Below are 27,594 nucleotides of genomic sequence, written 5' to 3' on the forward strand. Positions count from 1 at the left end.
GCCTTGATCTCTCTGCACTCACCGGGCTTGGTTGTCTTCACTTCACTTCCTTTCTATTTTGCGAAACCGACCAACTTTGGTTGCCAATTCATATAGACGTCAGGTTGAAACAAAAATGGCTGCTCCTACTGCTAATTCTGCCGAAGACTCGGCTCGCAAGCATAATAAGAGTCAGAGCACCTTTGTAAGTATTGTCGTCGTTGATTTCTTAGACGAATGTCGTCGCGTTGAATTGGAGCGCGTCTTGCTGTCTTTGTTGCTTCAGTGCAGCTGCTGCTGCCCACACTCCAGTCCGGCAGTCTGCATCCCGTCCACCATAATTCCTAATATTCATATTATTTGCTTTTAAATGTTATGGATGAATAGTTCTGTTGACATAATTAACAATTGGACTATTGTTTATTTTTGTTTCGACTCTGTTTCGTTGGTGGTGGACAATAAGAGCTGCCGCTCGTTACGATTTATGCCTTCTACATCTCAGTTTTACTAACCACGTATCCCAGATCTTTGAGAATACCACTACTGCCGTTGCCGCTGCCCAAATGCGAAATCATTTGAACAAGTTGGCCGAGACAGTTCCGGAGCCAGAAATGCGCAAGGTATGTGAAAATCAGAACATTCCCCGCCTAACAGAGGTGTGCTCTATCATCCAAGAGACACTGCTGTTGGTTATCTCTACGAGACGTTAACGATCTTCTCCTTTAGCAATTCGAAACTCAAATGGATGCTTTTTTTTCGCTTTTCCGAAGATATTTAGCCGATAAGGCAAAGGGCAACACTGTGTACGTACGACTTTATCATTGACCATCCTTGATCCAGTCCCACCCCTCTATACCCCCTATTCTAACGTCGCCCTATAGTGACTGGGATCGTATCCAACCTCCTAAACCCGAACAAGTAATCAACTATGATGAATTGCCCGAAGACATTAACAAGGACTTTTTGTCTAAGCTTGCTGTTCTCAAGCTTAATGGTGGACTCGGAACTTCCATGGGCTGCGTTGGTCCCAAATCGATTATCGAGGTTCGCGAGGGTCAAACTTTCCTTGATCTGGCCGTTCGCCAGATCGAGTATCTCAATGATACTTACAATACTTCGGTTCCTTTTGTCCTTATGAATTCTTTCAACACCGATTCTGACACTCAGACTATTATCAAGAAATACGAAGGTCATAATGTTGAGATTATTACTTTCAATCAGTCTCAGTATCCCCGTGTATACAAGGACTCTCTTCTTCCAGTGCCCAAGGATATAGAAGCTCCAATTGATTCTTGGTACCCTCCTGGACATGGCGATTTGTTTGAATCGATCGAAAACTCGGGCGTGTTAGATGAATTAATCAAGCGGGGCAAGGAGATTTTGTTTGTTTCGAACTCTGATAATCTTGGAGCTGTCGTTGATTTCCGGATTCTCAACCATATGGTTGTGTCAAAGGCAGAATATATTATGGAACTTACCGACAAGACCCGGGCTGATGTCAAGGGAGGCACGATTATCGATTATGATGGCTCCGTTCGGTTGCTTGAGATTGCACAGGTTCCTAAAGATCACACAGAGGAATTTAAGTCAATCAAAAAATTCAAGTATTTCAACACTAACAATCTCTGGATCAATCTTAAAGCTATGAAGCGTGTGGTTGAGAACAGTGAACTCGAGCTGGAAATTATTGCCAACGGCAAGACTATTTCGGTTGGCAAAGGAGAGTCTGACATTGGAGTTCTTCAGCTAGAAACTGCGGTTGGTGCAGCTATCCGTCATTTCAAGGGAGCCCACGGCGTGAATGTTTCGCGTCGTCGTTTCCTTCCGGTCAAGACTTGCTCTGATTTATTACTTGTGAAGTCAGATCTTTACGCGCTCTCTCACGGTGCTCTGGAGGTATCACCCGGCAGATTTGGACCTGCTCCTTTGATAAAGCTGGGAAGTCACTTTAAGAAGGTTTCTGATTTCCAAAAGCGAATTCCCTATATTCCCAAGATTGTAGAGCTTGACCACTTGACCATTACTGGCAATGTGAATCTTGGAAAGGGAGTAGTTCTAAAGGGAACTGTGATTGTTGTTTGTTCGGATGGACAGAAGATTGATATTCCCAATGGTAGCATTTTAGAAAATGTTGTCATTACAGGAAATCTTTCTATTCTGGAACATTAAGCCACAATTTTGGGTTTTAAATCTTAATTTTTTGTTGTTATTGTATTTTGGATTGTCCGTCATACTTTTATAGCCCTTGTGTATCTCGCAGTTATTCGTTTCATGGCGGGATAACTCTTTGGAGCTTATTTTGCTGATTAGTATCTGTTCATTTTGTACTCCTAAAAGCAGTCGAACACTCGGCTTGATGTAGCATTAATACATCTTCTAATTGCTAATCTGATCATTTTCGCCATACAGTTTTTGATGTCTCTATGCTGCTGAGTATTTTGCACTTGCTCTTTGCCCACTGACTGAAAGTAGCAATGATCAAGTAAGCAGGTCCCAAAGGATTGCTCCCAAGGCAAGAGTTTATCAAGCTTTTGATTTAAATTTTTTATCTCAGCAAGTTGTTGGATTTTAGCACATAATACTGCCAGAGAATATCGCAATGGAAGGCGGAGAAGCAAATAGCGTCACAGAAATTCCTGTCGAAGAGGAGGAGTTCATTGATGTCGACTCTGCACTTCAGGTTGTTGAGGATGAAGGTGAAGAGGAAGATCATCCCATGTCTGATGACGATGGACAGGAAGATGAACCCGATGAAGAAGACGAAATCGTGCAAGAAATTGATATGTCGAACAACTCGTCTGCTTATTTTGATAAACACTCCGACTCGATTTTCTTGGTTAATGTTCATTCCCAAGCTCCGCTCGCTGTGACAGGTGGAGGTGATGATACAGGATATGTCTGGACGTACCACAACGAAACACCACAGCTTCTCGCTACATTAAGTGGACATACGGACTCGCTTGTTACGGGAGGATTCACTCCGAATGGAAAGTTTGTGGTTACAGGCGGAATGGATGGCCGGGTCCGTCTCTGGAGGGCACGAGCGAAAGGTCATGAGTGGGAGTTTTGGGACTCAATCCAGGAAGTAGAAGAAGTCACTTGGATATCCTTCCATCCTACGCAGACAATTTTCGCTTTTGGCTCAAATGATGGTTCTGCATGGGTATATAGTTATCCTAAATTAGAAAATCTGTGCACTTTGTATGGCCATACCACATCCTGCACGGCTGGAGTATTTGTTCCATCGGGACAGCCTGAAGAAACTCCAGTTGATGAGCAAGAAATCAATTTATTGACAATTTCAGATGATGGCTCGGTTATATCTTGGAGCATTCCTTCGGGTGAACAGAATTATAAACTCATGCCTACTCAATTCCACTATGAGGCACCATGGATCAATTTGAGCCTTCATCAGTCCGGCACTTCAGTCGCTATTGGGTCGGCAGATGGCAAAGTCACCATTGTAGGTACTCGAACAGGCAACATTATTGCAACACTAGATGTACTCGGTGCTACCGGAAAGAACAATATTCCAGAAGAGGAGCAGTCTATTGAAGGGATTGCCTGGTGTGATACAATGAGTGTACTTGCAGTCGGCCTGGTTGCAAATGTGATCTGTCTATTTGACACCGGCTCATGGAGAGTTCGACGAACTCTCGATGTCGGGGACTCTATCACGAAAATCGAATTTGTGCCAAATTCCGCTGTCCTAGTAAGCAGCTCGATGGACGGCATCCTTCGACGATGGGATGTTCGAAACGGTGACCTACTGTGGAAAGGAACTGGACATTCCAGCGGTATTTTAGGATTTGCCCTAGCTGATCACGGAAACACAATTGTCACAGCTTCCGATGAAGGCGTTTCCTTAGTGTACCGTTAAGTTGTATTTATTGTATATTACATCATATAATAGAAGTTATACGTTGTTCTTAGTCCAATTTCCTCGTCCCAGGCGGTTTCTCTGTGTCATGAAGCATGGATGAGACTTCTGTCAGAGCCCGTCTACTTCTAATCGAAGCTTCTCGTAATTCTCGACGTTCTTGTAGAGTCAAAATTTTTTCTATAGTTGAACGGTTTCTGTCCGGATTTATTTGAGTCCAAGGTTCTGTCTTCTTAGGTTGGTGTACATCAGCTGCACCAGATATGTCTTCCAGTAGACGTTCAATGCCATCTTGCTCTTTGGCTCTCTTTGGAGATCGTAGTGGATTAGATTTGCTTTCTAGCGCGGAGACTTTCCTAGAGACTCTACGAACATCAGAATCGACATCGGAAACTGTCATGAAATAGTCGAGCTGAGAACTGCTTGGACTTGGGCTGGCATTTTCGATCTCGACCTTTTTGCGCTGCGGAGTCTCCAAGCTTGCCTGAAGAATATTCCATTCAGCCTCGTATAAAGGTGCAGTCCATATCTTCGCTATTTCCAGAAGCTCATCTTTGACCATGCGGAACTTCATGTCTTCTGGCTTCATATCTTGCGGGGATAATTCGTCAAATTCATGATTAACTCGTGAAACGGTCTCTCTTGCACTTGCTACGTCTTTGACCTTCCTATTCTTCCCTTCCAATACATTTTTATGTTTTTCTATCTCCTTGTCCCATGGAAATTGTCTTTTTCCCATTTATGCAGTCATTTTCAATAATTTTGTAGTTAATAACGGAAAATGGGACTTACATGGGGACAGAATACCCATTGGGACAAATAGCCCGTTAATATCATTGGCACAACTATGTCGAAAGACACCTCGTATGAGCTGTTTTGTCTACAAGTGTTGATCAACAAATCATGGCAGAAATATCTTCTTCGAAGGACGATAAAGAGCTGCATCTAGAATCTAAGGATGACTCGAGCAAGATGGCAAATGCAGAGAGTGCTCTGCAGACAGATAATTCCGCGGATACTGAAAGCATCGGCGAATTAACAGAACTTTCTGCAATAACTGGCTCACTGGAAGACTTAGATAATCTAGGAGTGAAAAGTATGCAGCAAGACGATCTTGAGCGAAACGTGGCTGTACAGGTAAATTAGTTAGCAATTTAAGAGAGACGATCATGCTAACGTTTGAACAGGCAGATTTGGCAATCAATCAGCGAGAAAGAGATTTGGATACGAAACGATTAGAAAAATTGCTGTCACAGAAAGTGTATGGATAATCTTTTCAATTGGTGTTTGAAAAATTTAACCGGAGCTGCAGGAAACTTTTCGAAAAGTGCGCCAAACTTGAAGACAGGCTCTCCAATCCTGGAATTACAATCAGCACACGAGCAAAGATAATCGACGACATAGAGCAAATTCGGACAATAGAGCTTGGCCCAATTGAACAAGATATTCTGGATATAAAATCACGTTTAGACGAAAGAGACAGGGCTATCGATGCAATTGGTGCTTCTGTGGATAGCTCTCAACGTTTACCAGATGAGACAGAACGTGATTTCTTGATTCGCACTGGGAAAATAACGCCCTTTTCGAATATGATGGGCCTTGAGAGGACTTCTGGCTCTCAAAGACAGACAGAGCTTGAGATCACTGATAATTCTGCGACAATGTCGCATCAGAAACTCCGAGTGCCAGGAATGGAGTTTGATATCAACGCTGAAAGCGGGGAGGGAGAAACTATTAAAAGTGAAGAGGAAAATGTATCTACAAACATAAGATCTAATTCAAAACGAAAGCGAATGCATATTGAAAATAACTCCGTTTTATCTCGGAGGCGAAAGGCAAGCCCAGATCAATCAGAGGACGATCTATATGTCAAGGAAGAGCCGGATTCCGGTTCAGACTTTGCTGCTGATATAGAAGTCGATTCAGAAAGCGAAATGGATGTTGAAGATTACGCTTCAGATGAGTTAAGCCGAAAATCGAAGTCAAAGACTAAAAAATTGCAGGCAGAGCAAGTTGAAGAGTTAGGTGAACAAGATGATGGCGATGAGTCTTATTATGTGAAACGATTACGACAGTGGTCAGATAAACGAAGTGCATTTCGCCGTAAAGTCCAGCTGACCAATGACGAAGATGACGAAGAAGAGGCTGAATGGTTCAGACCACATCCAAAAATCAAAGACATGGTCTTCGAAGGAAGCTACAGACTTCCAGGTGATATACATGCTAGTCTTTTCGATTATCAAAAGACGTGTGTCCAGTGGCTATGGGAGCTATACTCTCAAAAAACTGGAGGCATAATAGGAGATGAAATGGTGTGAATAAGCGATCCAGATAACTTGTTCACATAAACGTTTTACTAACATGATGCAGGGTCTAGGAAAAACAATTCAAATAATTTCTTTTATTGCTGGCTTACATTATAGTGGGAAACTCACCGAACCTGTGCTCATTGTTTGTCCGGCGACTGTGATGAAACAATGGGTCAACGAACTGCACCGATGGTGGCCACCGTTTCGGTGTGTGATTCTTCATTCTAGCGGATCAGGGATGCTCAAAGGTGCTGATGATCTAGAAGAGCTGGATATGACATTGAGTCGTAATCGAGGAAAGCTGGAAAATTCAAAATCCAGTAAGGCAGTTCATCGGCTTGTTACTCGTGTAGTCCGGAAAGGACATGTTCTCATAACTACATATGTTGGCATGCAAATATACCGAGATGCTATTATCCCTAACAAATGGGGATACTGTGTTTTAGACGAAGGACACAAGATTAGAAATCCTGATTCAGACATTTCGCTGGTTTGTAAGCGAGTCAAAACCCCGCATAGAATTATATTGTCTGGGACTCCTATGCAAAATAACTTGAATGAGCTTTGGTCGCTGTTTGACTTTGTTTGCCCTGGACGGTTAGGTGTAAGATGAAGTGTTTGGTATACAGATCTTTCTATTGACGAAGACTAGACACTGCCGCTTTTCCAGCACGAGTTTGCAGTTCCTATCAAAGTAGGTGGTTATGCGAATGCTACCAATATTCAAGTTCAGACCGCTTATAAATGCGCCTGCGTGTTGCGAGATTTGATTAGTCCCTATCTACTTCGACGAATGAAGGTTGATGTCGCTGCCGATTTACCGAAGAAGACCGAGCAAGTTCTATTCTGCAAACTTACCAAACCACAGCATGATGCGTACGTGCAGTTTTTAAAATCTGGCGATATGCGTTCGATTCTATCGGGTAAAAGACAGGTTTTGTTTGGAGTGGATATTTTACGCAAGATTTGCAATCATCCTGATCTTATCGGTCGAGAACTTCTTCAACATAAAGAAGGATATAAGTATGGATCAGCAAACAAGTCTGGCAAAATGCAAGTAGTGAAATCTTTGATTCTACTTTGGAAGAAACAAAGTCATCGATGTTTACTTTTTTGTCAGACTCGGCAAATGTTGGATATTTTGGAGATATTCGTCAAATCTCTCGAAACAATCACCTATCTAAGAATGGATGGGTCGACTGCTATTGGAGCTCGCCAGGAACTAGTTGATGAGTTTAATAACAACACTGATATTAATATATTTCTATTGACTACTCGAGTTGGCGGTTTGGGAATTAATTTGACTGGAGCTGATCGAGTCATTATTTTTGATCCGGATTGGAACCCGTCGACAGATGTTCAAGCTAGAGAGCGCGCATGGCGTCTGGGCCAACGGAAAGAAGTTGCAATCTATCGATTAATGACGTCAGGAACTATTGAGGAAAAGATCTATCACCGACAGATTTTCAAGCAGTTTTTGACAAATAAGATTCTCAAAGATCCTCGCCAGAGGAGATTTTTCAAAAACAGTGATTTACATGATTTATTCAGCCTTGGAGATCAGACTGCAGAAGGAACTGAGACAGGGTCATTATTCTCTGGCGCCGAAGTACAACTTAAAGAAAAACTTGAACGCGTAAATTTTCGTCGAAAAAATAAAGAAGCTGAGAAAGTCAGATCTTTGGAAGGCGTTGCATCGCTAGAGAAATATCATGACGGCAGTGACGAGGATCGTGAAACACAACATGCAGGGCGAGATGAAGTTACAGAAGATGATCAAGCAGTAATGGAGGGATTATTTGCACGGTCTGGGGTACACAGTGCATTGGAACATGATGAAATAATGAATTCTTCACGTCCAGACGCAGTACTTGTTGATCGGGAGGCGTCAAGAATAGCAAACGAAGCTGCCCAAGCACTGCGCGAATCTCGACGTGCTACTCGTCATGCTGCCTTAGGCACTCCAACATGGACAGGGAAATATGGCAGGGCTGGTCGGGACACTGATATGTTAAGAATAGGAGCTCCTCTACAATCTGAGACTCGGTCGTCTCGGTCGTCTCGGTCGTCTCGGTCGTCTCGGTCGTCTCGGTCGTCTGTTATTTCTCCACGATCCAAGTCGGGGACTCCGGATACAACATCTTCCTCCCAAGCTACTTCTTCAAGTTCAATAATTGCACAGCTCCGCGAAAAGCGAGCTTTGGAGAGGCAAGATGCACGCAGGACATTTACAGAGAAGAAGCAATAGCTCAGTGTAAATTATAATATTGAGTTTTCATTATTTCAATATCACATACTAGACCCGTAGTTCTTGAGCGAACTTACTTTAATAGTTGTTTCACACGGCTCATTACATAATTAATCACGTGATTTGAGCCACGGGACACAGCCACAGAGTGCCCGCACATCGCCGTCGTCATACTTATTCTTGAATAGATTGCGATAATGACTTATTGCTGTGATTTCAGGACGTATTCCAACGTTTTCAGAGATTTTGCATTACTAAATTGGTAAATTTGAGCTAGTTTATAGCTCGTTGTTACGATCGGATTGAATTTAGACAGTTTCTCTAGTCTAGAAAGAAGCGAATTCCGAGGTTAAATCAAAGTAACGCGGATTGTTTAGCAGTCGTCATCATCTTCAACTTTTTCATTGCAGTCAATACCATAAACCGATATGCCGACAATAGAAGAAGCGGTTGGTGAGTTTGTCTAATAGATCCTAATATGAAATGTTCTAACCTTGAAACTCAGTCAAAGCAACTGATGAGAATCTCACAAGCGAAGATTGGAGCGCGATCATGAGTGTTTGTGACCAGGTCAACGAGAATCCGACTCGATTGTAAGGATTTAAAATAACTGATTGTCAACTTGATCTAAGAAATTTTGACTGATATAATTTAGCGCGTTGCAGGCCCGAGAAGCGATGATCAAGCGACTGGCTCATCGGTCGGCTAGTACAGAGATTTACACGTTAATTGTGAGTGTTCCAATTATCGTTATTATTTATTATCTAATAGTTCATTTTTTTAGCTCGCCAACTCGTTAGCTCAGAATTGTCCTGGTGAAATGAGACATGAATTAGCATCTCGATCTTTCACACAGGCCCTTGTGCGAATGTCTTCCGATCCTATGATTCATAAACAGGTCAAGGCACGGCTGCTGGAAGTCATGGAGAGTATTGTACACGAGTTTGAAGGCGATACTTCACTTAGCATGATGGCAGCCGCCCTTAGAGATGTCAAGAGATTGAGTATGACGAATAATAAAGAATTCTATGCTTTTCCTAACTTGTCCAGATCCAGGCTTACATACACCAGAGCAACCGCTGGATCGACCAGCAGCGCAGGCAGCCCCAGATTCTGCGGATGAAGATGCAGAACTAAAGGCCGCTATTGAGCTTTCATTGGCCGAAGCAAAAGAATCAGAAGTAGCTAACAAGCCATCCGCTACTACAGCGTCCAATGCTCAAGCTGGCCCACCGGCTGCTCCAGATCCAACGGCTACGGTGACTCGCGTTCGTGCACTTTACTCACTTCAATCTAGTAATCCTGATGAGCTCTCATTTAATAAAGACGATATCATATATGTCATTGAAGCTGTTTATCACGAATGGTGGAGAGGATCACTTCGTGGGGAAGTTGGTATTTTCCCGCTCAATTACGTCACCCCAATTGCCGATCCTACGACGGACCAACTCGAATCCGAGATGAATGAAGAGCAAGAAGTGTTTAGTAAGGGCAAAGATATTGAAGAATTGTTGCAGCTCCTTACGAATTCACATGATATGAATGAAGAAAGATCTGGAAGATTGCAAGAGCTTTATAGGAACACTCTTGCTATTCGACCCAAACTGATTGAATTAATCGATAAATACGCTAGATGGAAGGACGAGCTCATGGATCTAAATCGACGATTTTCAAAGGCTTTACAGGACTATGAAGCTACGTATCACAATTATGTGACCAATTTTTCTCCCGTGAATTTGCAGCAGCAGCAACAACAACAACAACAACAACAACAGCAATCACCAGCCCCGGGTCAGCAAGCTCCTTCAGGAACTAACTTTGGAGGTGGATATATGCCAGCTGCTTCCATGCCGTCAAATGTTCCTTCCCCGATGGCTCATACACCGTATAGTCAAACTCATGTTTCGCAAAATCCATTTGTCCAGCCGACAGCAGCTCCTATGCCGCCTCCATATGGTGTTACATCATCTCCTGCTCCTCAGACCTATCAATATGGCAATGGAACCGCAACACCTGGACCATATCAGTCAGCGGCCATGTCAGGGCCTGGGTCATATCCTCAGACGCCAACGATTCCTGGATATCCTGGAGTTTCTGCAACGCCAGCTCCCGTAGGCCACCCTCAGGTACCTTATCCTACCTCGTCAACTATTCCATTACCTACCGCCACGCCTTATCCTGGACAGCCTTCATTTCAAGCATCGCCATATCAACATCAACAATCGACAATGGCACCACCGGTTCCAAACTATGCCGCATCGGTTAATCCTCAAGGACATAGCTACAACGTCTCGTCTGCTTCTCAGGGAACGAGTTATGCGCCGCCAGTGATTCCTCAAACCCCCAGCTACACCCCATCAGTTGCGCCACAAACATCGGGCTATGCACCGTCCGTCGCTCCTCAAGCACCCAGTTATGCACCATCAGTTGCACCTAATTCACAATTCTATTGAAATCTCGTGGGCCTCGAATGAAAGCATAAATTGGAAGGAGAGAGCAGTGTAAATTTTTATTATATCTGAATCATTTGGGTTTGTTCTGATTTGGTTGAGTTTTTTGCACGCTTTGACGCTAGATTGTTTATCTGAGATTTTGTTTTATTTATTCCTAGTAATCTAATTTCGAACAGCTAACTATATCTCCAAACTCATAGCAGATGTATATCTAAAAGGCAAAACTAGTTAGCAAAATATAGGCGACATTTAATAATAGTGTCGAAACCCACATTTCTATAATACGCATCATTTTGGCAGCGAAGGCTTCGAGATGAAAAACGACTTTAGAGCCGATGTGAATACGGTGTTCCTGATATTTGTTAGTATCAAGTAAGGCCACTGAGCTTAGAATTCGACAATAATAGCATACATAAAATGCTGCCCAGTGAATAATATGGGACTTTAACATTTCGTCAACCAAGTCCAGCAAATCGAATAATAATGACTTCAAAATCACGGTCGCAGGAATACAATGGGATAACAAATCATAAAATCTTGCTCGAATTTGGAGCAGCAATTGAGCATTGCGCTCACGTTTGATAAGGTCGTTTGCGATAGATGAGATTACTACTTCCCAGTCCGGTTGAGGAATGGGCATCTGAGGAGTCAGCGAGCCGCTGAAATTAACTTTGTCAGTATGAGCGCAAGTACTTAAATATCTAGGCTTACTTCTGTGAATATAAAGATTCGAGAGTAAGAATTGCTCTTCGTAGATTTCGATGACTTGCCACAGCGATACGCTCGGCCAGCTCAGAAGGGACGGAAACACGTTCTCGCTTAGCAACATTAATTAAGATTTTGGAGATATCAGCATGTGTAGGTGCGGCCACACGCACAAGGAGAGTTCGCGATTTGATGGGTGCAATTATATTGGACGTTGTATTAGCCAACAAAATTAACCTCAAGTTAGGAGAGTATTTCTCCATAGTTCGACGTAATGCAGCCTGTGCGTCGCGTGTCAAAGAATCGGCTTCGTTAATAACAACCACTGAATTAGATTAGAAATTTGTAAATCTACAATAGAATGAGTTATGTCAACCTTTGAACCGCTGTTTAGCAGACATATCGACTTGTTGAGTCTGCGCAACCTCCTTAAGTAGATCCTGGATAATCAGCCGATCGTTATTACCCATATCGCTAGGCGTAATTTCCATATGATAATTGCTCGACACGACGTTGAACTCCAGCTTTCGACTTCCAGACGCAGTTTGGAACACTCTGGCATCTATTTTGATCTTGTTGACTCCCGGACCGTATAATTCCTTCAGTGTCGCTACTATTCGAGTTTTCTTGCCTGCTCCTGAAGGGCCATACACTAGCAAGTGCGGAAAGTCGCCACTGGTTGCCTGCGACGTGTGAATAACAAGTAGAAATAACTCACACTGTACATACTAAAGAAGCGAGTCTATCCGACAGTTCAGAATGAAATGACAATGCATCCAAAGATTTGGGCCGATATTTGTCTACCCACAAAGACATTTCCCAAACTATCTAGTAACCTTTTCAAAAGACAATAGCAAGAATGAGAATAGAAATTAGTGCGCTTGTATTCTTTGGAGCCAGCAACAAGTATGGAGATGAACGACGCGTCCGCGGACAAACAAAACGCGTTTATCACGTGATTTATTTTCCTATTTGGTATTTTAATTAGTTCTCAATTCATTGATAAGTTGTACTTTAGCAGACAAACCAAAAAAGCTAGATGATATGGGCAACTCGGGCGACGCTGTTGGAGATGTGCAAGGAGGCAATAATGAAGTCCATCTGAATCTTTGCCTCAAATACCAGCAAACAATAGTCAGCGAACTCCTGGAAGAAGATGCTTTGGTTGTGATTGCACCGGGCCTTGGACTTATACGAATTGCAGCGAGTTTTATCCATGCTTGTAATGCGTCCGGACCCGGGTTGATCATATTAATGAATGCTGAGCCATTGGATCTCGAGTTGCTAGGTTCTGCAATCGCAGAATTGTCAGCTTCGAATCGGACACTTGGTCTTGGTGGGCGATCGTCGGACCCTGGAATTGGATTGACAATAGTCAACACAGAGAGCATCACTATCGACGAGCGAGAAAAAAAGTATAGCTCAGGCATTGGATCATATGCGGTGACAACTCGTATTCTAGTTGTGGACATGCTGTCAGGAATCATGCCGATTGAGAAAATTACCGGCATTGTTGTATTTCATGCTGAAAGAGTGACGGCAACTTCGAACGAATCGTTTGTGCTGAGAATGTTCCGGGAGAAGAACAAAGCAGGTTTCATAAAAGCCTTCTCAGACAAACCAGATCAGTTCACTACGGGTTTATCTCCATTGGCAACGATTCTAAAGGCGTCTTTTCTTAAAAAGGCTTCGATTTGGCCGAGGTGTGTTGGAGTATTTGCAATTCGCTAATGTTATTAATTAGAGCAGATTTCAAGTCTTAGTTGCTGAAAGTTTAGAGCCGCCTCAACGACCTGGGCATAAACGAGTAAAAGATGTGGTTGAAATTAAGATTGCTCTGACCCCGATTATGAAAGATATTCAAGTTGCAATTTTAGAATGTTTAGAGTATTGCGTTCGTGATTTGCGTCGAGGCTTGAAAACCGTGTCGGGTATTACGAATCGAGGACTGGATCTTGACGATAATGACATGTGGACTGTTGAAAGCGCGCTACAAGAGTCTTTTATTCGGAGAATGCATTATCATACTGATCCTGTTGCATATAATCTTCGCGCGACCACAAGACGAAGTTTAAAAGATGTTGCGTTGTTACGAAATTTGCTTGCTTCTCTGTACAATAAAGATTGTATATCATTTCTGCAATCTTTGGATACAATTCTCGAAAACAACGCGCCATCCGCAAATTTTGCCGGCTCACAGTGGCTAGTGACAGATGCCGCCGACGTTCTATATTCAAGGGGTAAAGAACGTGTATATTCTGGTAAGATTCAAAAATTGCAAACCAATACTGGCTTGGTCCCTGAGTTTATGTCTGGTTGTCCACCTGGAATCACTCCTATATTTGAAGAGCAGCCAAAATGGAAGCAACTAGGCGATATCCTCGATGAAGTCACACTTGAAGCGGCAGCAAACCCAGCTGATTCAAATCCAGGTGCTACATTGATCATGTGTCAGAGTGATAAGACTGTGTATCAAATTCAGAACTATCTGATGGCGCGTGGACGAGCAAAAAATAGATCTAATGATCCAGAAATTCAATCTATATTCAGCGATGCTGACTCTGCTTCTGCTTTGCTTAGTCCGTCTGAGGAAGCACAAATCATGTTGAGACATAAATTTTTGGAGTATATCTCTTGGAAACACGATTCGGTTAAGCGCAACCAGGAACGTCAGAGATCGACTCAGAGGAACCAGGTTCCTGTTGCTAGAGGCCGTGCTGCTCCTCCGTCTGGTAATTCTACAGTAGATTTTCGAGGAAGGGTGCCACCGCCAAACAAGCGACGAAGAGTTCGAGGTGGGTCGATTGTTGCTTCTACTTCAAGTAGGGACAATTCTGCAGCTCCGGCTACGATCGAAGGAGACGACGATGGATTCGGCAATTTCACAACGTATCAGACCACTATTGACGTTGAAAATAGCGACGACAAAAATGCTGGAGGTGAAGATGGAGGTGCTGATGTCAATGCTGAGGGCGATGTCCAGGAAATCTATCAAGAAGATGAAGAATTCGGTTTGCTTGAGATGAACGATGTTATAGATATCCGGTCTTACAATGAAGATGCCGACGACGAACTTTTAGATCAACTACGGCCTAAAGTGATCATAATGTACGAACCTGATGCCTCATTCGTTCGGCGAATCGAAGTTTACCGTGCTACTGTTCGAGCGGACCGAGCTGGATATTCGGAAGTGGATGATGTCAAAGTCTACTTTATGTATTACGGAGATTCGGTCGAAGAGCAACAGTATCTCAGCACTGTACGGAAAGAGAAAGATGCTTTTTCGAAAATCATCCGAGAGCGCGGGAATATGGCCATGACGATGTCGACCGCTATTGATGAGTTGGCTACACCTGAAGAGAAGTTTTTACGAACTGTAAACACTCGCATCGCTGGCGGTGGTCGATTAGAAGTTCGCTCGAGTCCACCACGTATTATTGTTGACATGCGAGAAATTCGTAGTTCTTTACCTTCGCTTTTACATGGGAGAGGAATTGAATTGATTCCTGCGCAGTTACTTGTGGGTGACTACATTTTATCACCCGACATTTGCGTCGAACGAAAAAGTATTCCTGATTTGATTCAGTCGTTTCCTAGCGGAAGACTTTTTGGCCAAGTGGAGGCAATGACAAAGTACTACAAGACTGTAATTCTTCTCATCGAATTTGATAGCAGCGTTGATTTCGATAAGATTAAATCTAGCGCCAGTGGTGTGGGTGGTGGTTCAAAATCAGCAAAGAAGGACTCTGGGGTGAGTCTTGATTCCGCGCTTTCTCAAGATGTATCGCGAGCAAATGACGTGCACGCAAATCTAGTATTGCTTGTTCTGGCGTTTCCCAATCTGAGAATCATTTGGTCGCCTAGTCCCTCGTACACGGTGTCGATGTTTCTAGACTTGAAGCACAACCACGAAGAACCGGACGCGCTAAGTGCCATCAATATCGGTACCGAAACTTCATCAGATCCCTCACGATTACCACAAGAGCAACTGATCAATCAGTCGGCAAAAGATATGCTAATGGCAATTCCTGGAGTCACAGCAGTTAACTATAGATCGTTATTACAAGATTTCGACAACTTTGATCAACTGTGTTCGCTTTCCTTGGATCAAATTGCAAAAAGTGTTGGTATGGAAGCAGCGTCTAAAATCTACCGGTTTTTAAATCAAGATTACCGGAAACAATCTGATACAGTAGAATGACGTTTGTATAGAGCACTTTAATTACCTTACTATGCGAAGCTGAAATTACAGAACAAAATACAACAGCCAAACACAAAATATCACATGAACAAGATGGATAGACTAATCGAAGCTTTACTTTCAAATCGTCATATTATTAAATCCCAATTATCGATGATGCCGTTCCTCCAAACTAAAATTTCTTCTCAACGCCTATTGATACATAATATATACTTAGTTGGTTTTGATGAATTTTATGTCACTTAATCGTCGGATCTAGCAGGAGCTAATCTCAAGCGATTGGAAAGAATTATATTAAACATCCTTAGCACATTTTGTATTCCATGTGGCCAGTGATTCCTCGAGACTCATCTGATTCAGGACTGAATTTGTAATCGATGGCAATATCTAAGTCCCGGGGATTAATTGCGTTAGGTTTACTAGTCAGCCGACCCTCAATAGTTTCGCCATGCTATTCACAAAGTCAGAATCCTGTCTCTTTTCCAGACCCAGAAGAACTTGAAATCACTTACGTTAATGGTGATGGTTTCTTGTGTATAGAAAACTGTCTGCTTCCAGTGCGTATACTTTGAATGAGGACCAGTGGAGAATCGAATCGGTTTGTGACATTTTGAAAACTCAATATCAAACCATGCGATAAACGCATGGATGAAATCATTGCGTCGAGCACGGACCGAAAAATCAGCGGAAAATTCTAGGTCTTCTTTTGTACATGTGTACAAATCAAGGTCAAGAAGAGTAGAGAAATCAGTAGCAACAGCTTTCATATCGACCGTATCGACGAGTGGTTCGGTAAGCGCGACGCTTTTGAAAGGAGAATAATCGAAGCCATAGACATCAGACCAAACTTAAAAAAGTATTAGCTTCGAGAACACAAATGTGATAACTAAAATATAAATAAACAGACATTCTATTTTTTCCTCCTTATAGTCACCGTCCTCGATCGCAGCAATCTGTAGTGTTGCTCTGTCTGGGAATATAAGTCCCCCCGGGGCTAGATATTTGTCTCGAGCAAGAAGAACAGTATCCAGCATGCTTTCATAAAGTAAAAAATAGCCCATCCATTCCGAGATGATGATGTCAACTTTCTCAAATGGCAGGACAACTTCTTCCATCTTGCCTCTTAGGAGAGTGATCTTGTCGCTGAATCCGTTGATCTCCACAATTTTTTTGGCCATTTCGATAATCGAGGACATGTCAACCTGAACATATCAATATTGCTGCCCACATTGCAAAAAAGTAAAAAGTGACTTACACCAATAACATGCTTGGCTCCTGCGCGCGCAGCAAACATTGACAAAATGCCAGTACCACAGCCAACGTCCAACACGACTTTTCCCTTAAACATATGACTATTTTGATAAATGGCATTTCTGTACGACAAAGTTCGCGTCTCATCCTTCAGCATTTCTTCATGAATTCCAAAATGGTCATACGAAGAGAAGTAATGCCGTTCGCTAAAAGATAAGCCATCTTCTCCGGTCGAATGAGGATCTGCGGAACCAGATGAAGCCATTGTGATTCGATATATACTAAAAGTAATAAATTTGTCAGAATATCTGGCAAAAGAATTGATAATTTTCTGGGTATTACCAAATGAAATTAGATATTAGGTAGAGATTTGGTCAGAAAGAAGAACTACAAATTTTTTGGGATATTACGGCTGGGACAAATGGCGCTCAATGCGAATCTACAAGACAGTATAATATTCGTCTTAATTTGAGGGCAACGTAGGTGAATGCTTTATTAAAGCATTAAACGAGGCCGTTCACGGTATATTTCTGAACTCTCTTCCTCATATCCAGTTGCAGAATGGTCTCCAGGAGTATTCTGACTCAACGGAATGACAAATAGCTCTTGGCCGATTGCAAGCGCCACTACTCCTCCGTTCGCAGTTATGTCAGCGGCAATCACGTTCGGTCTGCTCAATGATAGGGGGTAATCCGTACCAAATTCTAGATACTGTTAAAAGATTTTCGATCATTCGAAGGAATTGCCAAAGTGGAAGTGCACGTACCGTCTCCGGAATCAACATCATACACGGTTACCGATCCATTTTTACCCGTAGTTATCCTTACTATCAATTTTCCCGAAGCAAACGTGTGGCTAGGAATTAAACGATATCCATCTCTACTCCGAAATACGCCTTGATCATTGGCGACAGTGTATCCAGACCCGCCGGATAATTTACTGGCTGTGTCGGCTCCAAGACTGATAATACCCTTAAATACTTTCCAGCCTTTGGAGTCGCATGATACTAATGACGGTGACCCTAGCGGGCTGAGTAGTGTAGAGATTGAAGTTATAGATCCGCTATAAACGCTCAACAGCCAGGAACCAGATTCGCAGTCATACACGGAGATCCGAGAACCTTCAAGAACCGCCAAAGCAGTAACTCGAGCATTTGACTCAGGAAAAAAAACTAGTTCGGAAGCAATATTTTTTAAACTGATCGCATTTGTGAATTCTTCGTTAGTGACTAGCGATATTGAAGAAATGATAAGAGTCCGATTGTCATCTGCAGACGCGCTACAAATGACATCTGATCTCACGGTTGCTGATAGACAGGTCACTGGTGAAATATGGCCGGATGTACCGCTTAACACGGAAATTTGTTCAATCGCTGCACCTTTTTCATTGTTGAAATCAGCGAGATGTAGTCGAATCGAATTATCCGCATGCGCGGAGACAACTGCAAACGTGCCGGCGCGGATCTCGAGAACCTCCAGACATAATGTAGCAGATCCAACGTGAATATCCACCATTCGGGACAAACACCATCGTTTGGAATTTATTGCCGACAATAATGTGATTCCTTGCCGAGTTCCGAGGCCGAGAAAGGGAGCTGAGCTTGACTCACCAGAACTTAATCTGGCCCAGCTTAATGATTCCGCAGAAATACCTAGGCTGTGAATCACTCCTCCAAAATTCCAGATAGACCTTTCTGGGAGAGAAATTGATTGAATCACCATTATTTCGGTTTTCTGCAGTATAATTAAGTCAAATCTGTTTGATATAAAAATTGTACTGCCGGATGAAACTTCGATATCGAGTTGGGACAGGCCTCTACACGTGAAGATCCCGAAACGTAAAGTTGTAAATAGACGCGTCTGACATCAGTCTGGTTGACAATGAGGTTGACAAAATTATTCTGCAATTTTTCTAGTTACTAGTAAACCAAATTTTAGAAGTTTCAGCATACTATGGAGAGTTCTCCAAGCTCGAGTTCTTCTTCTTCTCCTATTTCAAGTCTCGAATCTCCCGTCGATGTGCTAGACACTCCGATTTCGGTCATTTCCATCGATGGAATCCCAGAATACCCTGATGAACGCGTTATATTCATTCCTCTATCATATACCCCGCTACCAAAACATGTATTTGGTGATTTGACCGCTAATTGGTCTAAATCTCTCTATAAACTCCCAGGCTATTCTGTGTTTCATCCTGAATTTGCTTCAGGAAATTCGTGCCTTGTCCGCACATCTGGAGATCAAGTCACTGGCCGCCTGCTTTTTCTACCAATGGAGAAACTATCCACGTTCGATGCTTGGGAAGAAGAAGGAAAGACAAAGTTTAGACTTGAATGTACCGTAAAGAGTGAGAGTGTTCCTGCCTTTTACGTGCCTGCGGAAGCGTATGTGTGGAACGGGAACTCTTTGGTGGGTGAGTTCCAGTATATGTGACTACTTTGATTCTATGCTTCTTTTGGAGGAAATTCTTGGAAATATAAAATAAACCACATGCTGCAAACAACACTGTATTGTTCCTGTTGATGTTGCTTGCAGCCACTAAATGTACATATTATTAATTAAACAAGTTGCCGTTTTCGTTCTGTAATGGCTCGCTTCAGTCCACTAATCAAGGGAACAAAAACAGGCCCCAGTAAAGGAAGATACACGGCGATCTTATGTTCGAAAGGAACAAACATATTCAGAACTGCATCTCGATTAAATACAGCTAATTTCGCATATCGGATGGCCGCTGATGCATGCTGTAGCATTTGCTGTTCGCTAGATCTGTCAAGAAACGATCTATTTGTTAGCAATTGCACAGCACAATTCCATTCTTCGATCGATGAATCTGCGAGATCGCGAACTACAGACGGAACTGCCATCTCAGTCAGTGAAGTGACAAGATGAACCAAAGTGGCTAAAGTCTCTGCTGTAGACCGGAGACTTAAAAGTGTAGTTATACGTGAAAATTCATGTCGCTGTGGTAGCATTTTACGGCAAGTCGTAGAGGAAGCGGAAGGATACATCTCGAACGACACAGGTGCTAGCAATTTATCAATTTGCTTTTCAAATACCTTGACCGCATGTAAAACTTCTAGTTCGTTTACAGTTGCGGAAACAAATACTCCACCCCAGTTAGCAACCGTGAAACTGAATCGGGATGTATTTGTTTCCGGCGGAAGAACAAAGTATACAAATTGTAAGACTCGAGCATCATCATGGTTATGGCTTTGTGATGAAACAAGAGTCGCTGGTTCGATATCCCAAGTATCTAATAAACTAGATAACATCTCAGCCGTTGCACCCGGTTCAAAATGTGACCAATCATTTGAGTCCTCGTTCAAAATGAACTGAAAATTCATATCAGAGTCGTATGTAATTTTTGAAAGATATCGGCCGAGCTCTCCGGATTTGAATCCGGAAACTGCAGACTCTATTCTCGTGTTCCAAAAATCTTGGAAGGAGGGGGACAGAAATACTGAAAGATCGTCGTTTGTGGTTGTACTGTCTTGAGCTACCAAAAGGGTGAACGAGAGATGAGCATTATCAGCATAAGTCAATCCCCGAGACAATATGGATTCTCCCAGCTCAATAGTTACATCATCCTGGGAGCCTAAATTATGAGTATTGAAATACAAAAAGTCTTCTGCAAATGCGTCCGCAATGCCATGAGCTATGACTTGATCAAGATCAGCAGTATCACTCAAAAAGAACACTCGTAACATATCGTGGTCAAAAACTCTTGAATGTGGAGGTGGTACCGTTTTTGTTTCCACGCATTCTACATTATACCGTCCATTTCCATACTTCTCTAGATTCACGGAGAATAAGCCACTTGCAGACTCTGAATCGAACAACGAGGTGTATAACCTTAGGCTGGCTTCGACATCTTCTATGCTGCTGATTCGAGTAAGACAGGAAGGAGCCAAACTAACTGAGATCCTGATTCCAGTCTGTCCAAGTTCCACATAGTCTCTCAGACTTTCCCTGAGCGTGGATATTTCTTCCAGTGGCAGTGGAGTCCTGTGAATGGCAGTGGTTTGATACCACAAAGGAAATCCTAGAAATATGATAACAGCCTGTTATGATTAATTTCTTGGTTAGCAGCAGAACACGCGCTCTCTTACCCAGAAAGACAGAATGACCCTTCGTCGAACAGTAACAACTTCTGACGATTCCGGAGGCAAATTCATTTCGCGAGACGTTCAATTGAGATCACGCATTAGTCAACTGAATCCGAAGTAAGAAGTATAGATCAATGGAGCAGTACTGAACGCGACTCGAGAAGTAGCACGTGGGACATGTTGATATTTCAAGGTAATTGTACCTCTCTCAGCTGCTAGTTACTCTGCAGAAGTGAAAATACAGAGTTCTATTTTCATACGAAGATGGGTAAAGGCAAATAACTGACATTCTGTAAAAATTAGCCGACTCACAGCATTGAAAGATGATGTGCATAGAGTGTGCTCATACAGTGACTTCGTTGTACACTCAATATTCGTCCAAGAACATTCGGTTAACAGCTTGTCCCAATTGCAACAAGTTTGCAGACAAATATATTGAACATGATAGCGTTTTAATATTCATAGATCTTGTGTTGATCAAACCGCAAGCATATCGACACTTGGCATTCAACCGGCTGGCAATTTCACCGCATCTACATTCGACGGTCCGTCGCACGTTTGTACTCATTGCTCTGTTCGATGTCTATTTGACATGGGCACAGGTGGAAAAGGCAAATGTACAGAGAGAAGAGATAGGAGATAATTCAGACTCTTCGGAGATAGAGAAGAAAGTGTTATCGTTTCCGGTGCTGGCACAGTATCTCTATTTTTTAGCCTATTGTTTGACCGAGACGTTTGTCACCCACATTGTGCTGCGGTTTTTTGCTCGATATGCAGTTCTTTCCCGATCAAAACAGAGATTGCAACCTAATGGAAACAAAAACAACGTTAGAGAAGAGAATGTTGCAGACGACACAAATGTATTACAAGACTCGGAATACGATCCAAACACCATCACGATTGCTCTCCTAATTGCGTCCGCTACAAAACTATTCCCTATGCTAATGGTAATCTGGAGCTATGACATTCCAGCCGCTGCAAAGGCGGTAGGCTGGGCAGTTAATGTGAGCACAGTTGAAGCTCTGGATATCGTTCTTATGTGCGGCCATCTTCGTGCAATCGAGCTTATGACCCTGGCCGTCTTGATCCGACGTCTAGTGGCTCGGCTACTGATATGGATCGTCGTAGGTGGTAATGGTGTTGGAAGCATGGTTCAAGATGAGCTTACTTTTTTACGGGGCCTGTTTCCGTTTGTATAAATGCATGAGATAAGATATTGTGTAGTTTAATAGAGCTCTACAATTTGAACATAGCATATGTGATTACATAAAATGGTTATGTAATCATATCTTACAAATCTGGGTATATCCAATATGTCCCAAAATTCGATTCAAACAGTTTTGTTCACATAATTCCCATATTTTTGAACTAATCCAAGAATGCAATATCATATTAATCTATTCCTACAGTTCAAAATACTGTCTGCCTAGGAGAGTTTTATATAATCATATCTCATACAGTGTGGGGAAGTCTGGGGCAGCAGACCGTTACACAGTAGTGTGCAGTGATGTACTCACGTGCCGACGCAGCTATTGGTAGTAGCCCCTCGTAATTACATACTGCCTACCTTCCCCCGCAGCATAGCCAAACAAGGTTTTGTAGGTTTCGCGCGGCTCTAGAGTGGCCTCTCTGGGTCCCCGCTTCCCAGCTAAGGAGAGGTCAAAAGGACAGTGAACGGCAACCGAGGATTCAGGTGTATTTAAGAGCGAAAAGAGGTCAGAAAAGAGCAAAAAAACAGACAGAGTTGATTTGGCGGATTTTTACGACTCGAGTGGTAGAAAGAACAGACACGAGACATACAGGTTGCGTCTGTTTGCGTACATTTCTGCTTCGCACGAACGTGGTCCGGAGACCATGAATTCCGTAGCGATCAGTAATAGCGCTGGTGGGCCCTCGCCTTCAGACCTTACCGGAGCCTCGATGGCCCTGTCGTCGTCCTCTGCTCCGATCCACCCTCACGTTTCTACGCCAGGTCCGGCTCAGATTGGTTTGTTTGCTACTTCGGGCCAAATAGACGCAGGCCGCTACAACACATATCCACCGGATTCGAACGGCGGCAACAGCAATAGTACCAGTATCAACACCAGCAGCGTCAAGGCTGCGACTAGTGGAAATAGCGGCGGTAATAGCACTAGCAGTAACAGCAGCACCAGTGGAAGTGCGCCGGCTTCTACTGCGACGACCGTCAACACGCCGTGCATGACTCCGTCAGGTCCTTCGTCGGCTGTCCAAAGTGACATTGGTCCTAGATATTCTGTTTCTTCGGAGGTATTGAACCCGACTGCAGTGCATGATGACAGAACTGTTATTAATGGCCATCACCTAATCCACACCGATGCTTCAGAGATCATGTCGTCTTCGTTTCATGCGGCCACTCCTACGAACGGATATGCAGATAGCAGTAACGTCAAATTAGAAAATTCGACGCCGGCAAGCAGAAACAGCACTTCTGCAAATATTCAGTCTACGGATGACCAGCCCAGCAACCAACGAAAGCGAAGGCGATCTCGAAAAGGTCTTGAAAAAGTATTTGAATGCGAGATAGATAGCTGTGGGAAGCGATTCACTCGGTCAGAGCATCTGGCTCGCCACCAACTAAATCGTGAGTGTTTCTATTATTTTGTCGGTCCCGTTAGTCCTTTATGATTGAAAGGTCTTTTTCTAATGTCTTAGATGCGCCGAAAGAGATTTTTAACTGTTCTTGGCCTGGTTGTTCAAAGTCCTTTGTCCGCGAGGATCTCAAACTCCGTCATCTGGATCGCCATAGACGACGAAACGAATATGCTGCTGCTGCTGCTGCTGCTGCTTCTGCTGAAGAACATCACTCGATATCAAGAACCTACGGATCACCACTACCACCACCTCCTACACCAATGCCAATATTGCCTATAATCGATTCCAGCGATCGCCACCAAAATCCAGTGGCGGATTCACCTGCTGCAGATATTATGTCTTCTGCTTCTAATACGACTATTGCCATGCCAGATATCAACTCTCCTCTTCACTTTTTGCGCTCTCCTCTAGGCACGAATGGCACAAACACTCCGTCTCCGTCTGCCTATGGATTGGTTGCAGATCATGCTAAGTATGTTGGCACTCCTGGTCTACCCCCACAACCCCATGTTCCTATGCCACCACATCACCACCACCCACAACAACAATCACAATCTGCGAACGTCATGTCTCCTATTGGTGTTTCTGCTTCTAATTCTCGACCTTCAAGTAATATAGGAGCTTCACCTTTAGGAGTCAGCCCTCGCAGTGCTCGAAGTGGTGGTACAGGCAATATTCCTGCTGCAGGAGTTTCTTCCAACACAACTGATTTAATAAACTGGCTGTTTTCTGACGGTATGCTGTCTAATGCTCGGGATTTATTTTTGCCATCGAACTTCTACAGCGCGTTTGAATCGCCAATGGATCTGCCGACTATGCTCACTCCTCCTAGTCCCCCGCCAGCTAGAAGCATGTCTGAGACTAAACGATTGGATATTCTAGGACTTATCCCATCCCTTGAAAGTGAACCGGATATGGAGCTAGACAGCCTGCATAGATTTATTGCGCTATATTGGGATCGATTCCATTTCCAATATCCCATTCTCCATCGACCATCATTCGAGGCTGATAGTACGCCTGGTCCTCTGTTATGGAGCATGATTATGATGGGAGCACATTATGGAGGGTCACAGGAGCTGGCGATCAAGATTGCAGATAATTTACGATGGGTCATTTTTGGTAGTCCGGGGTTTCATCCTCCAGCCAAAATCTGGATAATCCAGAGTCTGTTGATTTTGGAGGTCTATGAGAAGGCGCTTTCTACCCGAAAGCTTCACGAGCGCGCTCACATCCATCATGCTACGACATTACAACTTATTCGAAGAGGATCGACGCTTATAGGATCGAGTCACTCAGCCGCTACGAGTACCCCTTCTGGTCACTCGTCTATGGCTCACGTCGACAGTAGTTCCGAGATCTGGAAACGATGGATTGAGGCCGAAATGGCGAAACGAGCCGGGTTCATGGCGTTCATACTTGATGTTACGCATTCCGCACTCTTTGCCCACTCGCTAGTGTTATCGACGCACGAGATTCGGCTGTCACTTCCATGTGACGAGAGTGTGTGGGATAGTGTACCAGGAGATCGGACACATGCTGTACGCATGCCTACAATGCCGTTTTTGAAGGCCCTGAAGAAATTGCTGAATCAGCAGAGCGTAGACACGGGCAGGTTTGGAAGCGTAGTGTTACTTTGCGGGCTGATGTCGCTGAGCTACCAGATGGAGCAGCTGGATCTACAGATATCGTCGCTGGGATGGGGAGCCTTCCGAGAGACGTGGCGGACGACGCTTGCGCCTGCGATGGACTTCTGGAAGGCAGACTATGACCGACGGTATCCAGCGGACAGTGGAGACAACGTGGGCGATGGAAGTGCGGGCAATGGAGGCACGATGGGATCGTCTCGACAATTACAACGTTTGGTTGGGCCATTGTGGCATATGGCACATATATCAATGAGGGTTTCGATATACGACCTCCAGATATTCTGTGGCGTGCACAAGGTTGTCGGACGGCCTACACGCCAACAGGACTTCATAGCCGCGAAGCGGCGGATGATGGACTGGGCGATTAGTGAGCGTGCGCCGGCGGCCGTACTTCATTCTGCCAGGTGTTTATACGAGGCGATGATGGTTGGTGATTTGTTGACGACAAACGCGTGGTATGGATATGAAGGGCTAGCGTTTGTGCACCAGGCTAATATTCTTGCACACGCGGCTATGGTCGTATGGAGTTATGGGTATTGTTTAGAGGGTCCGGAAAGCACGATTCTCGGAGACCGAGACCGAGAGGCAGCTGCAGCCGCCGCAGCAGTAGCAGGTGGCAGTGGAACTGTAGCGGGAGGAGTAGGAGCAACAGGAGGGCCAGTCGGGGAGGGCCAGGGAGGGCCGCCAGGAGGACAAGGACCAAGCGGAGCAGGAGTACCAGGAGGTGCGTCTGGACCGGTTGCTGGCTCTGGAGCAGGCCTGGCGGCGAGGGAACTGATTGTGAGTGAGGAAGAAGAGATGCGGATTCCTTCGATGGAGAACGGACAGGCCTTTCTGGAACGAGTTTGTCAGGCTGGAAGTCCGCGAGAGCTGGGTAGTATGAAGTCGATGAACCGGACAGTGAGCCTTATTCGGATGGTGATATCGACGCTACGGCTGAGCAAATGCCAACTAGCGGTCGAGTCTTGTGGGGTTCTTAGCTGCTGTGTGCAACGAAGTTTAGGTCGTATCGAGCAGAACGTCCGGGGCGGTCGTAAATATGCGGATGAGTGAGTTCAGGCTGTATTTTTTTCTGTTTTATTTTGGAATCGACATTGTTTGTCTAGTTGTAGTTATATTGTTGATACATATACTCAGAGAGCTGCACAATATTTGTCCAGACACGATTACGTAAAAGGTTCTGTAGCACAGCTAGGAGAGCGCATACGCCGCCAGTCGTTGCGCCGAGTGCGGCGTGTGGCGTTGTTTCGGTGCAGATTACCCCGTTTTAAGGGCGAGGCACTGTGTGGCTGCAATGACGCGTCAGGGTTGCTAGCGTGTTCGCTGTGCCCCCCTTGTGGCTGTGCGTGGAGTATGGCCCTGAAATGAGCGGAGGTCGGCAGATGCAGGCGATCGAGGACCATGAGAAGGCGAGCGAGAGCGCAGTATAAAGAGGCAGAGATCGCCCGTCAGCATACTTAGGATTGTGTTATCTATTTCTTTGTTCAGGATCATTGATTCATACAGACTCTAGTCTAAAACACATCTTTCTATACTAGCACCTCTAAGCCCTACTACTATACACACAATGGGTCCCGACGATTACTCTGGCGAGCGTGGAAATGGTGACAAGCAACACTACGGCAAGGATCTCATCGGAGGCATTGTTGGTGCTGTTGCTGGCCACAAGGCCGGTGAGGGATCCGGACATGGATTCCTCGGAACCATTGGCGGTGCTATTGCTGGTGCCGTAGGCACTGAGTATGTTGCCGACAAGGTCGACGAGCACCGAAACAACAAGCAGCACGGCCAGCAGGGCGGCAACTATGGCGGTAACAACCGTGATGGTTTCGAGGGTGGCCAGGGTGGCTATGGTGGCCAGCAGGGAGGCCACGGCGGCCAGGGAGGATTTGGCGGCCAGCAGGGAGGATACGGCGGCCAACAGGGCGGTCAGGGTGGATTCGGAGGCCCTGGAGGTCCTGGAGGTCAGGGTGGATTTGGAGGTCCTGGTGGTCAGCAGGGTGGATTCGGCGGTCCTGGAGGCCCTGGAGGACCTGGCGGTCCCGGAGGATTCGGTGGACCAGGTGGTCAGCAGGGCGGGTATGGTGGAAACCAGGGTGGACGTTGGTAAATGTTCTTCTGTTGATATTTGAATTGAACTTGTCATTGACAAATCGGCTCGACTAAATCAAGCTGTTTTGCTTTATGATATTTTGTAACACAAT

The 27,594-nt window shown here is 44.3% G+C and overlaps 14 protein-coding genes across 14 annotated transcripts; 8 read left to right on the plus strand and 6 right to left on the minus strand.

The window, feature by feature from the left end:
- The first annotated feature begins 30 nt into the window (after positions 1-30).
- On the plus strand, positions 31-2,371 carry V1516DRAFT_671838 (UTP--glucose-1-phosphate uridylyltransferase family). Its single transcript, XM_066921637.1, has 4 exons — positions 31-184; positions 504-599; positions 706-782; positions 861-2,371. The coding sequence occupies exons 1-4, from the start codon at positions 116-118 to the stop codon at positions 2,146-2,148; spliced, it is 1,530 nt and encodes a 509-aa protein (XP_066779288.1). The 5' UTR covers positions 31-115; the 3' UTR covers positions 2,149-2,371.
- A 138-nt stretch (positions 2,372-2,509) lies between these two features.
- On the plus strand, positions 2,510-3,912 carry V1516DRAFT_671842 (WD40-repeat-containing domain protein). Its single transcript, XM_066921638.1, has one exon. It carries the CDS (start codon positions 2,579-2,581, stop codon positions 3,857-3,859), a length of 1,281 nt encoding a protein of 426 aa, XP_066779289.1. The 5' UTR covers positions 2,510-2,578; the 3' UTR covers positions 3,860-3,912.
- On the minus strand, positions 3,839-4,688 carry V1516DRAFT_671843 (uncharacterized protein). The gene has a single exon (XM_066921639.1). It carries the CDS (start codon positions 4,596-4,598, stop codon positions 3,909-3,911), a length of 690 nt encoding a protein of 229 aa, XP_066779290.1. The 5' UTR covers positions 4,599-4,688; the 3' UTR covers positions 3,839-3,908.
- Positions 4,689-4,948: 260 nt separating this feature from the next.
- Positions 4,949-8,234, plus strand: V1516DRAFT_634848 (SNF2 family N-terminal domain-containing protein; the record flags this gene model as incomplete). The annotated part of the gene is made up of 4 exons (XM_066920001.1): positions 4,949-5,120; positions 5,172-6,171; positions 6,230-6,772; positions 6,821-8,234. Coding segments are annotated over exons 1-4 (3,048 nt in total), but the record flags the coding sequence as incomplete, so codon positions are not given.
- A 379-nt stretch (positions 8,235-8,613) lies between these two features.
- Positions 8,614-11,118, plus strand: V1516DRAFT_634854 (signal transducing adaptor molecule). The gene is made up of 5 exons (XM_066920002.1): positions 8,614-8,869; positions 8,922-9,009; positions 9,072-9,147; positions 9,201-9,420; positions 9,467-11,118. The coding sequence occupies exons 1-5, from the start codon at positions 8,845-8,847 to the stop codon at positions 10,867-10,869; spliced, it is 1,812 nt and encodes a 603-aa protein (XP_066779292.1). The 5' UTR covers positions 8,614-8,844; the 3' UTR covers positions 10,870-11,118.
- V1516DRAFT_671853 (P-loop containing nucleoside triphosphate hydrolase protein) lies at positions 10,996-12,527 on the minus strand. The gene is made up of 6 exons (XM_066921640.1): positions 12,304-12,527; positions 11,951-12,257; positions 11,581-11,899; positions 11,282-11,528; positions 11,142-11,221; positions 10,996-11,080 (listed from the first exon to the last, which is right to left on the minus strand). Exons 1-6 carry the CDS (start codon positions 12,388-12,390, stop codon positions 11,050-11,052), a joined length of 1,071 nt encoding a protein of 356 aa, XP_066779293.1. The 5' UTR covers positions 12,391-12,527; the 3' UTR covers positions 10,996-11,049.
- A 55-nt stretch (positions 12,528-12,582) lies between these two features.
- On the plus strand, positions 12,583-16,109 carry V1516DRAFT_671856 (uncharacterized protein). The gene is made up of 2 exons (XM_066921641.1): positions 12,583-13,277; positions 13,324-16,109. Exons 1-2 carry the CDS (start codon positions 12,619-12,621, stop codon positions 15,773-15,775), a joined length of 3,111 nt encoding a protein of 1,036 aa, XP_066779294.1. The 5' UTR covers positions 12,583-12,618; the 3' UTR covers positions 15,776-16,109.
- On the minus strand, positions 15,773-17,388 carry V1516DRAFT_671860 (S-adenosyl-L-methionine-dependent methyltransferase). Its single transcript, XM_066921642.1, has 4 exons — positions 17,031-17,388; positions 16,683-16,977; positions 16,288-16,622; positions 15,773-16,226 (listed from the first exon to the last, which is right to left on the minus strand). Exons 1-4 carry the CDS (start codon positions 17,289-17,291, stop codon positions 16,080-16,082), a joined length of 1,038 nt encoding a protein of 345 aa, XP_066779295.1. The 5' UTR covers positions 17,292-17,388; the 3' UTR covers positions 15,773-16,079.
- An 18-nt stretch (positions 17,389-17,406) lies between these two features.
- On the minus strand, positions 17,407-18,862 carry V1516DRAFT_218394 (uncharacterized protein). Its single transcript, XM_066918758.1, has 2 exons — positions 17,793-18,862; positions 17,407-17,730 (listed from the first exon to the last, which is right to left on the minus strand). The coding sequence occupies exons 1-2, from the start codon at positions 18,745-18,747 to the stop codon at positions 17,522-17,524; spliced, it is 1,164 nt and encodes a 387-aa protein (XP_066779296.1). The 5' UTR covers positions 18,748-18,862; the 3' UTR covers positions 17,407-17,521.
- Positions 18,863-18,916: 54 nt separating this feature from the next.
- Positions 18,917-19,596, plus strand: V1516DRAFT_671867 (uncharacterized protein). The gene has a single exon (XM_066921643.1). It carries the CDS (start codon positions 18,979-18,981, stop codon positions 19,456-19,458), a length of 480 nt encoding a protein of 159 aa, XP_066779297.1. The 5' UTR covers positions 18,917-18,978; the 3' UTR covers positions 19,459-19,596.
- Positions 19,476-21,262, minus strand: V1516DRAFT_671869 (phosphatidylinositol-glycan biosynthesis class S protein). Its single transcript, XM_066921644.1, has 2 exons — positions 21,135-21,262; positions 19,476-21,086 (listed from the first exon to the last, which is right to left on the minus strand). Exons 1-2 carry the CDS (start codon positions 21,198-21,200, stop codon positions 19,584-19,586), a joined length of 1,569 nt encoding a protein of 522 aa, XP_066779298.1. The 5' UTR covers positions 21,201-21,262; the 3' UTR covers positions 19,476-19,583.
- An 86-nt stretch (positions 21,263-21,348) lies between these two features.
- On the plus strand, positions 21,349-22,379 carry V1516DRAFT_671871 (Arv1 protein). The gene has a single exon (XM_066921645.1). It carries the CDS (start codon positions 21,455-21,457, stop codon positions 22,328-22,330), a length of 876 nt encoding a protein of 291 aa, XP_066779299.1. The 5' UTR covers positions 21,349-21,454; the 3' UTR covers positions 22,331-22,379.
- Positions 22,380-23,480: 1,101 nt separating this feature from the next.
- Positions 23,481-26,443, plus strand: V1516DRAFT_620109 (fungal-specific transcription factor domain-containing protein; the record flags this gene model as incomplete). Its single annotated transcript, XM_066919473.1, has 4 exons — positions 23,481-23,733; positions 23,805-24,052; positions 24,218-26,003; positions 26,148-26,443. The coding sequence occupies 4 exons, from the start codon at positions 23,481-23,483 to the stop codon at positions 26,441-26,443; spliced, it is 2,583 nt and encodes an 860-aa protein (XP_066779300.1).
- Positions 26,444-26,624: 181 nt separating this feature from the next.
- V1516DRAFT_671874 (uncharacterized protein) lies at positions 26,625-27,593 on the minus strand. The gene has a single exon (XM_066921646.1). It carries the CDS (start codon positions 27,534-27,536, stop codon positions 26,934-26,936), a length of 603 nt encoding a protein of 200 aa, XP_066779301.1. The 5' UTR covers positions 27,537-27,593; the 3' UTR covers positions 26,625-26,933.
- Position 27,594: the final 1 nt, after the last annotated feature.

Source organism: Lipomyces oligophaga (genome assembly GCF_038497815.1).
Source record: "Lipomyces oligophaga strain CBS 7107 unplaced genomic scaffold V1516scaffold_2, whole genome shotgun sequence".
NCBI classification, from domain to species: domain Eukaryota; kingdom Fungi; phylum Ascomycota; class Lipomycetes; order Lipomycetales; family Lipomycetaceae; genus Lipomyces; species [Lipomyces] oligophaga.

Excerpts from the sequence above, each read along its gene's own strand:
- V1516DRAFT_671838 (XM_066921637.1), top strand. The coding sequence starts at position 116 with ATGGCTGCTCCTACTGCTAATTCTGCCGAAGACTCGGCTCGCAAGCAT. Across the intron at positions 185-503 it reads ATAAGAGTCAGAGCACCTTT|ATCTTTGAGAATACCACTAC; the intron begins GTAAGTATTGTC and ends CACGTATCCCAG. Across the intron at positions 783-860 it reads AAGGCAAAGGGCAACACTGT|TGACTGGGATCGTATCCAAC; the intron begins GTACGTACGACT and ends GTCGCCCTATAG.
- V1516DRAFT_671842 (XM_066921638.1), top strand. The coding sequence starts at position 2,579 with ATGGAAGGCGGAGAAGCAAATAGCGTCACAGAAATTCCTGTCGAAGAG.
- V1516DRAFT_671843 (XM_066921639.1), bottom strand. The coding sequence starts at position 4,598 with ATGGGAAAAAGACAATTTCCATGGGACAAGGAGATAGAAAAACATAAA.
- V1516DRAFT_634854 (XM_066920002.1), top strand. The coding sequence starts at position 8,845 with ATGCCGACAATAGAAGAAGCGGTTG. Across the intron at positions 8,870-8,921 it reads GACAATAGAAGAAGCGGTTG|TCAAAGCAACTGATGAGAAT; the intron begins GTGAGTTTGTCT and ends CTTGAAACTCAG. Across the intron at positions 9,148-9,200 it reads CAGAGATTTACACGTTAATT|CTCGCCAACTCGTTAGCTCA; the intron begins GTGAGTGTTCCA and ends TCATTTTTTTAG.
- V1516DRAFT_671853 (XM_066921640.1), bottom strand. The coding sequence starts at position 12,390 with ATGTCTTTGTGGGTAGACAAATATCGGCCCAAATCTTTGGATGCATTG. Across the intron at positions 12,258-12,303 it reads CGGATAGACTCGCTTCTTTA|GCAACCAGTGGCGACTTTCC; the intron begins GTATGTACAGTG and ends CACACGTCGCAG. Across the intron at positions 11,222-11,281 it reads TTCACTGGGCAGCATTTTAT|GAACACCGTATTCACATCGG; the intron begins GTATGCTATTAT and ends AACAAATATCAG.
- V1516DRAFT_671856 (XM_066921641.1), top strand. The coding sequence starts at position 12,619 with ATGGGCAACTCGGGCGACGCTGTTGGAGATGTGCAAGGAGGCAATAAT. Across the intron at positions 13,278-13,323 it reads AAGGCTTCGATTTGGCCGAG|ATTTCAAGTCTTAGTTGCTG; the intron begins GTGTGTTGGAGT and ends TAATTAGAGCAG.
- V1516DRAFT_671860 (XM_066921642.1), bottom strand. The coding sequence starts at position 17,291 with ATGGCTTCATCTGGTTCCGCAGATCCTCATTCGACCGGAGAAGATGGC. Across the intron at positions 16,623-16,682 it reads TAAGGAGGAAAAAATAGAAT|TTTGGTCTGATGTCTATGGC; the intron begins GTCTGTTTATTT and ends TACTTTTTTAAG. Across the intron at positions 16,227-16,287 it reads AAGAAACCATCACCATTAAC|CATGGCGAAACTATTGAGGG; the intron begins GTAAGTGATTTC and ends CTTTGTGAATAG.
- V1516DRAFT_218394 (XM_066918758.1), bottom strand. The coding sequence starts at position 18,747 with ATGGTGATTCAATCAATTTCTCTCCCAGAAAGGTCTATCTGGAATTTT. Across the intron at positions 17,731-17,792 it reads TGATGTTGATTCCGGAGACG|AATTTGGTACGGATTACCCC; the intron begins GTACGTGCACTT and ends AACAGTATCTAG.
- V1516DRAFT_671867 (XM_066921643.1), top strand. The coding sequence starts at position 18,979 with ATGGAGAGTTCTCCAAGCTCGAGTTCTTCTTCTTCTCCTATTTCAAGT.
- V1516DRAFT_671869 (XM_066921644.1), bottom strand. The coding sequence starts at position 21,200 with ATGAATTTGCCTCCGGAATCGTCAGAAGTTGTTACTGTTCGACGAAGG. Across the intron at positions 21,087-21,134 it reads GGGTCATTCTGTCTTTCTGG|GCTGTTATCATATTTCTAGG; the intron begins GTAAGAGAGCGC and ends TAATCATAACAG.
- V1516DRAFT_671871 (XM_066921645.1), top strand. The coding sequence starts at position 21,455 with ATGATGTGCATAGAGTGTGCTCATACAGTGACTTCGTTGTACACTCAA.
- V1516DRAFT_671874 (XM_066921646.1), bottom strand. The coding sequence starts at position 27,536 with ATGACAAGTTCAATTCAAATATCAACAGAAGAACATTTACCAACGTCC.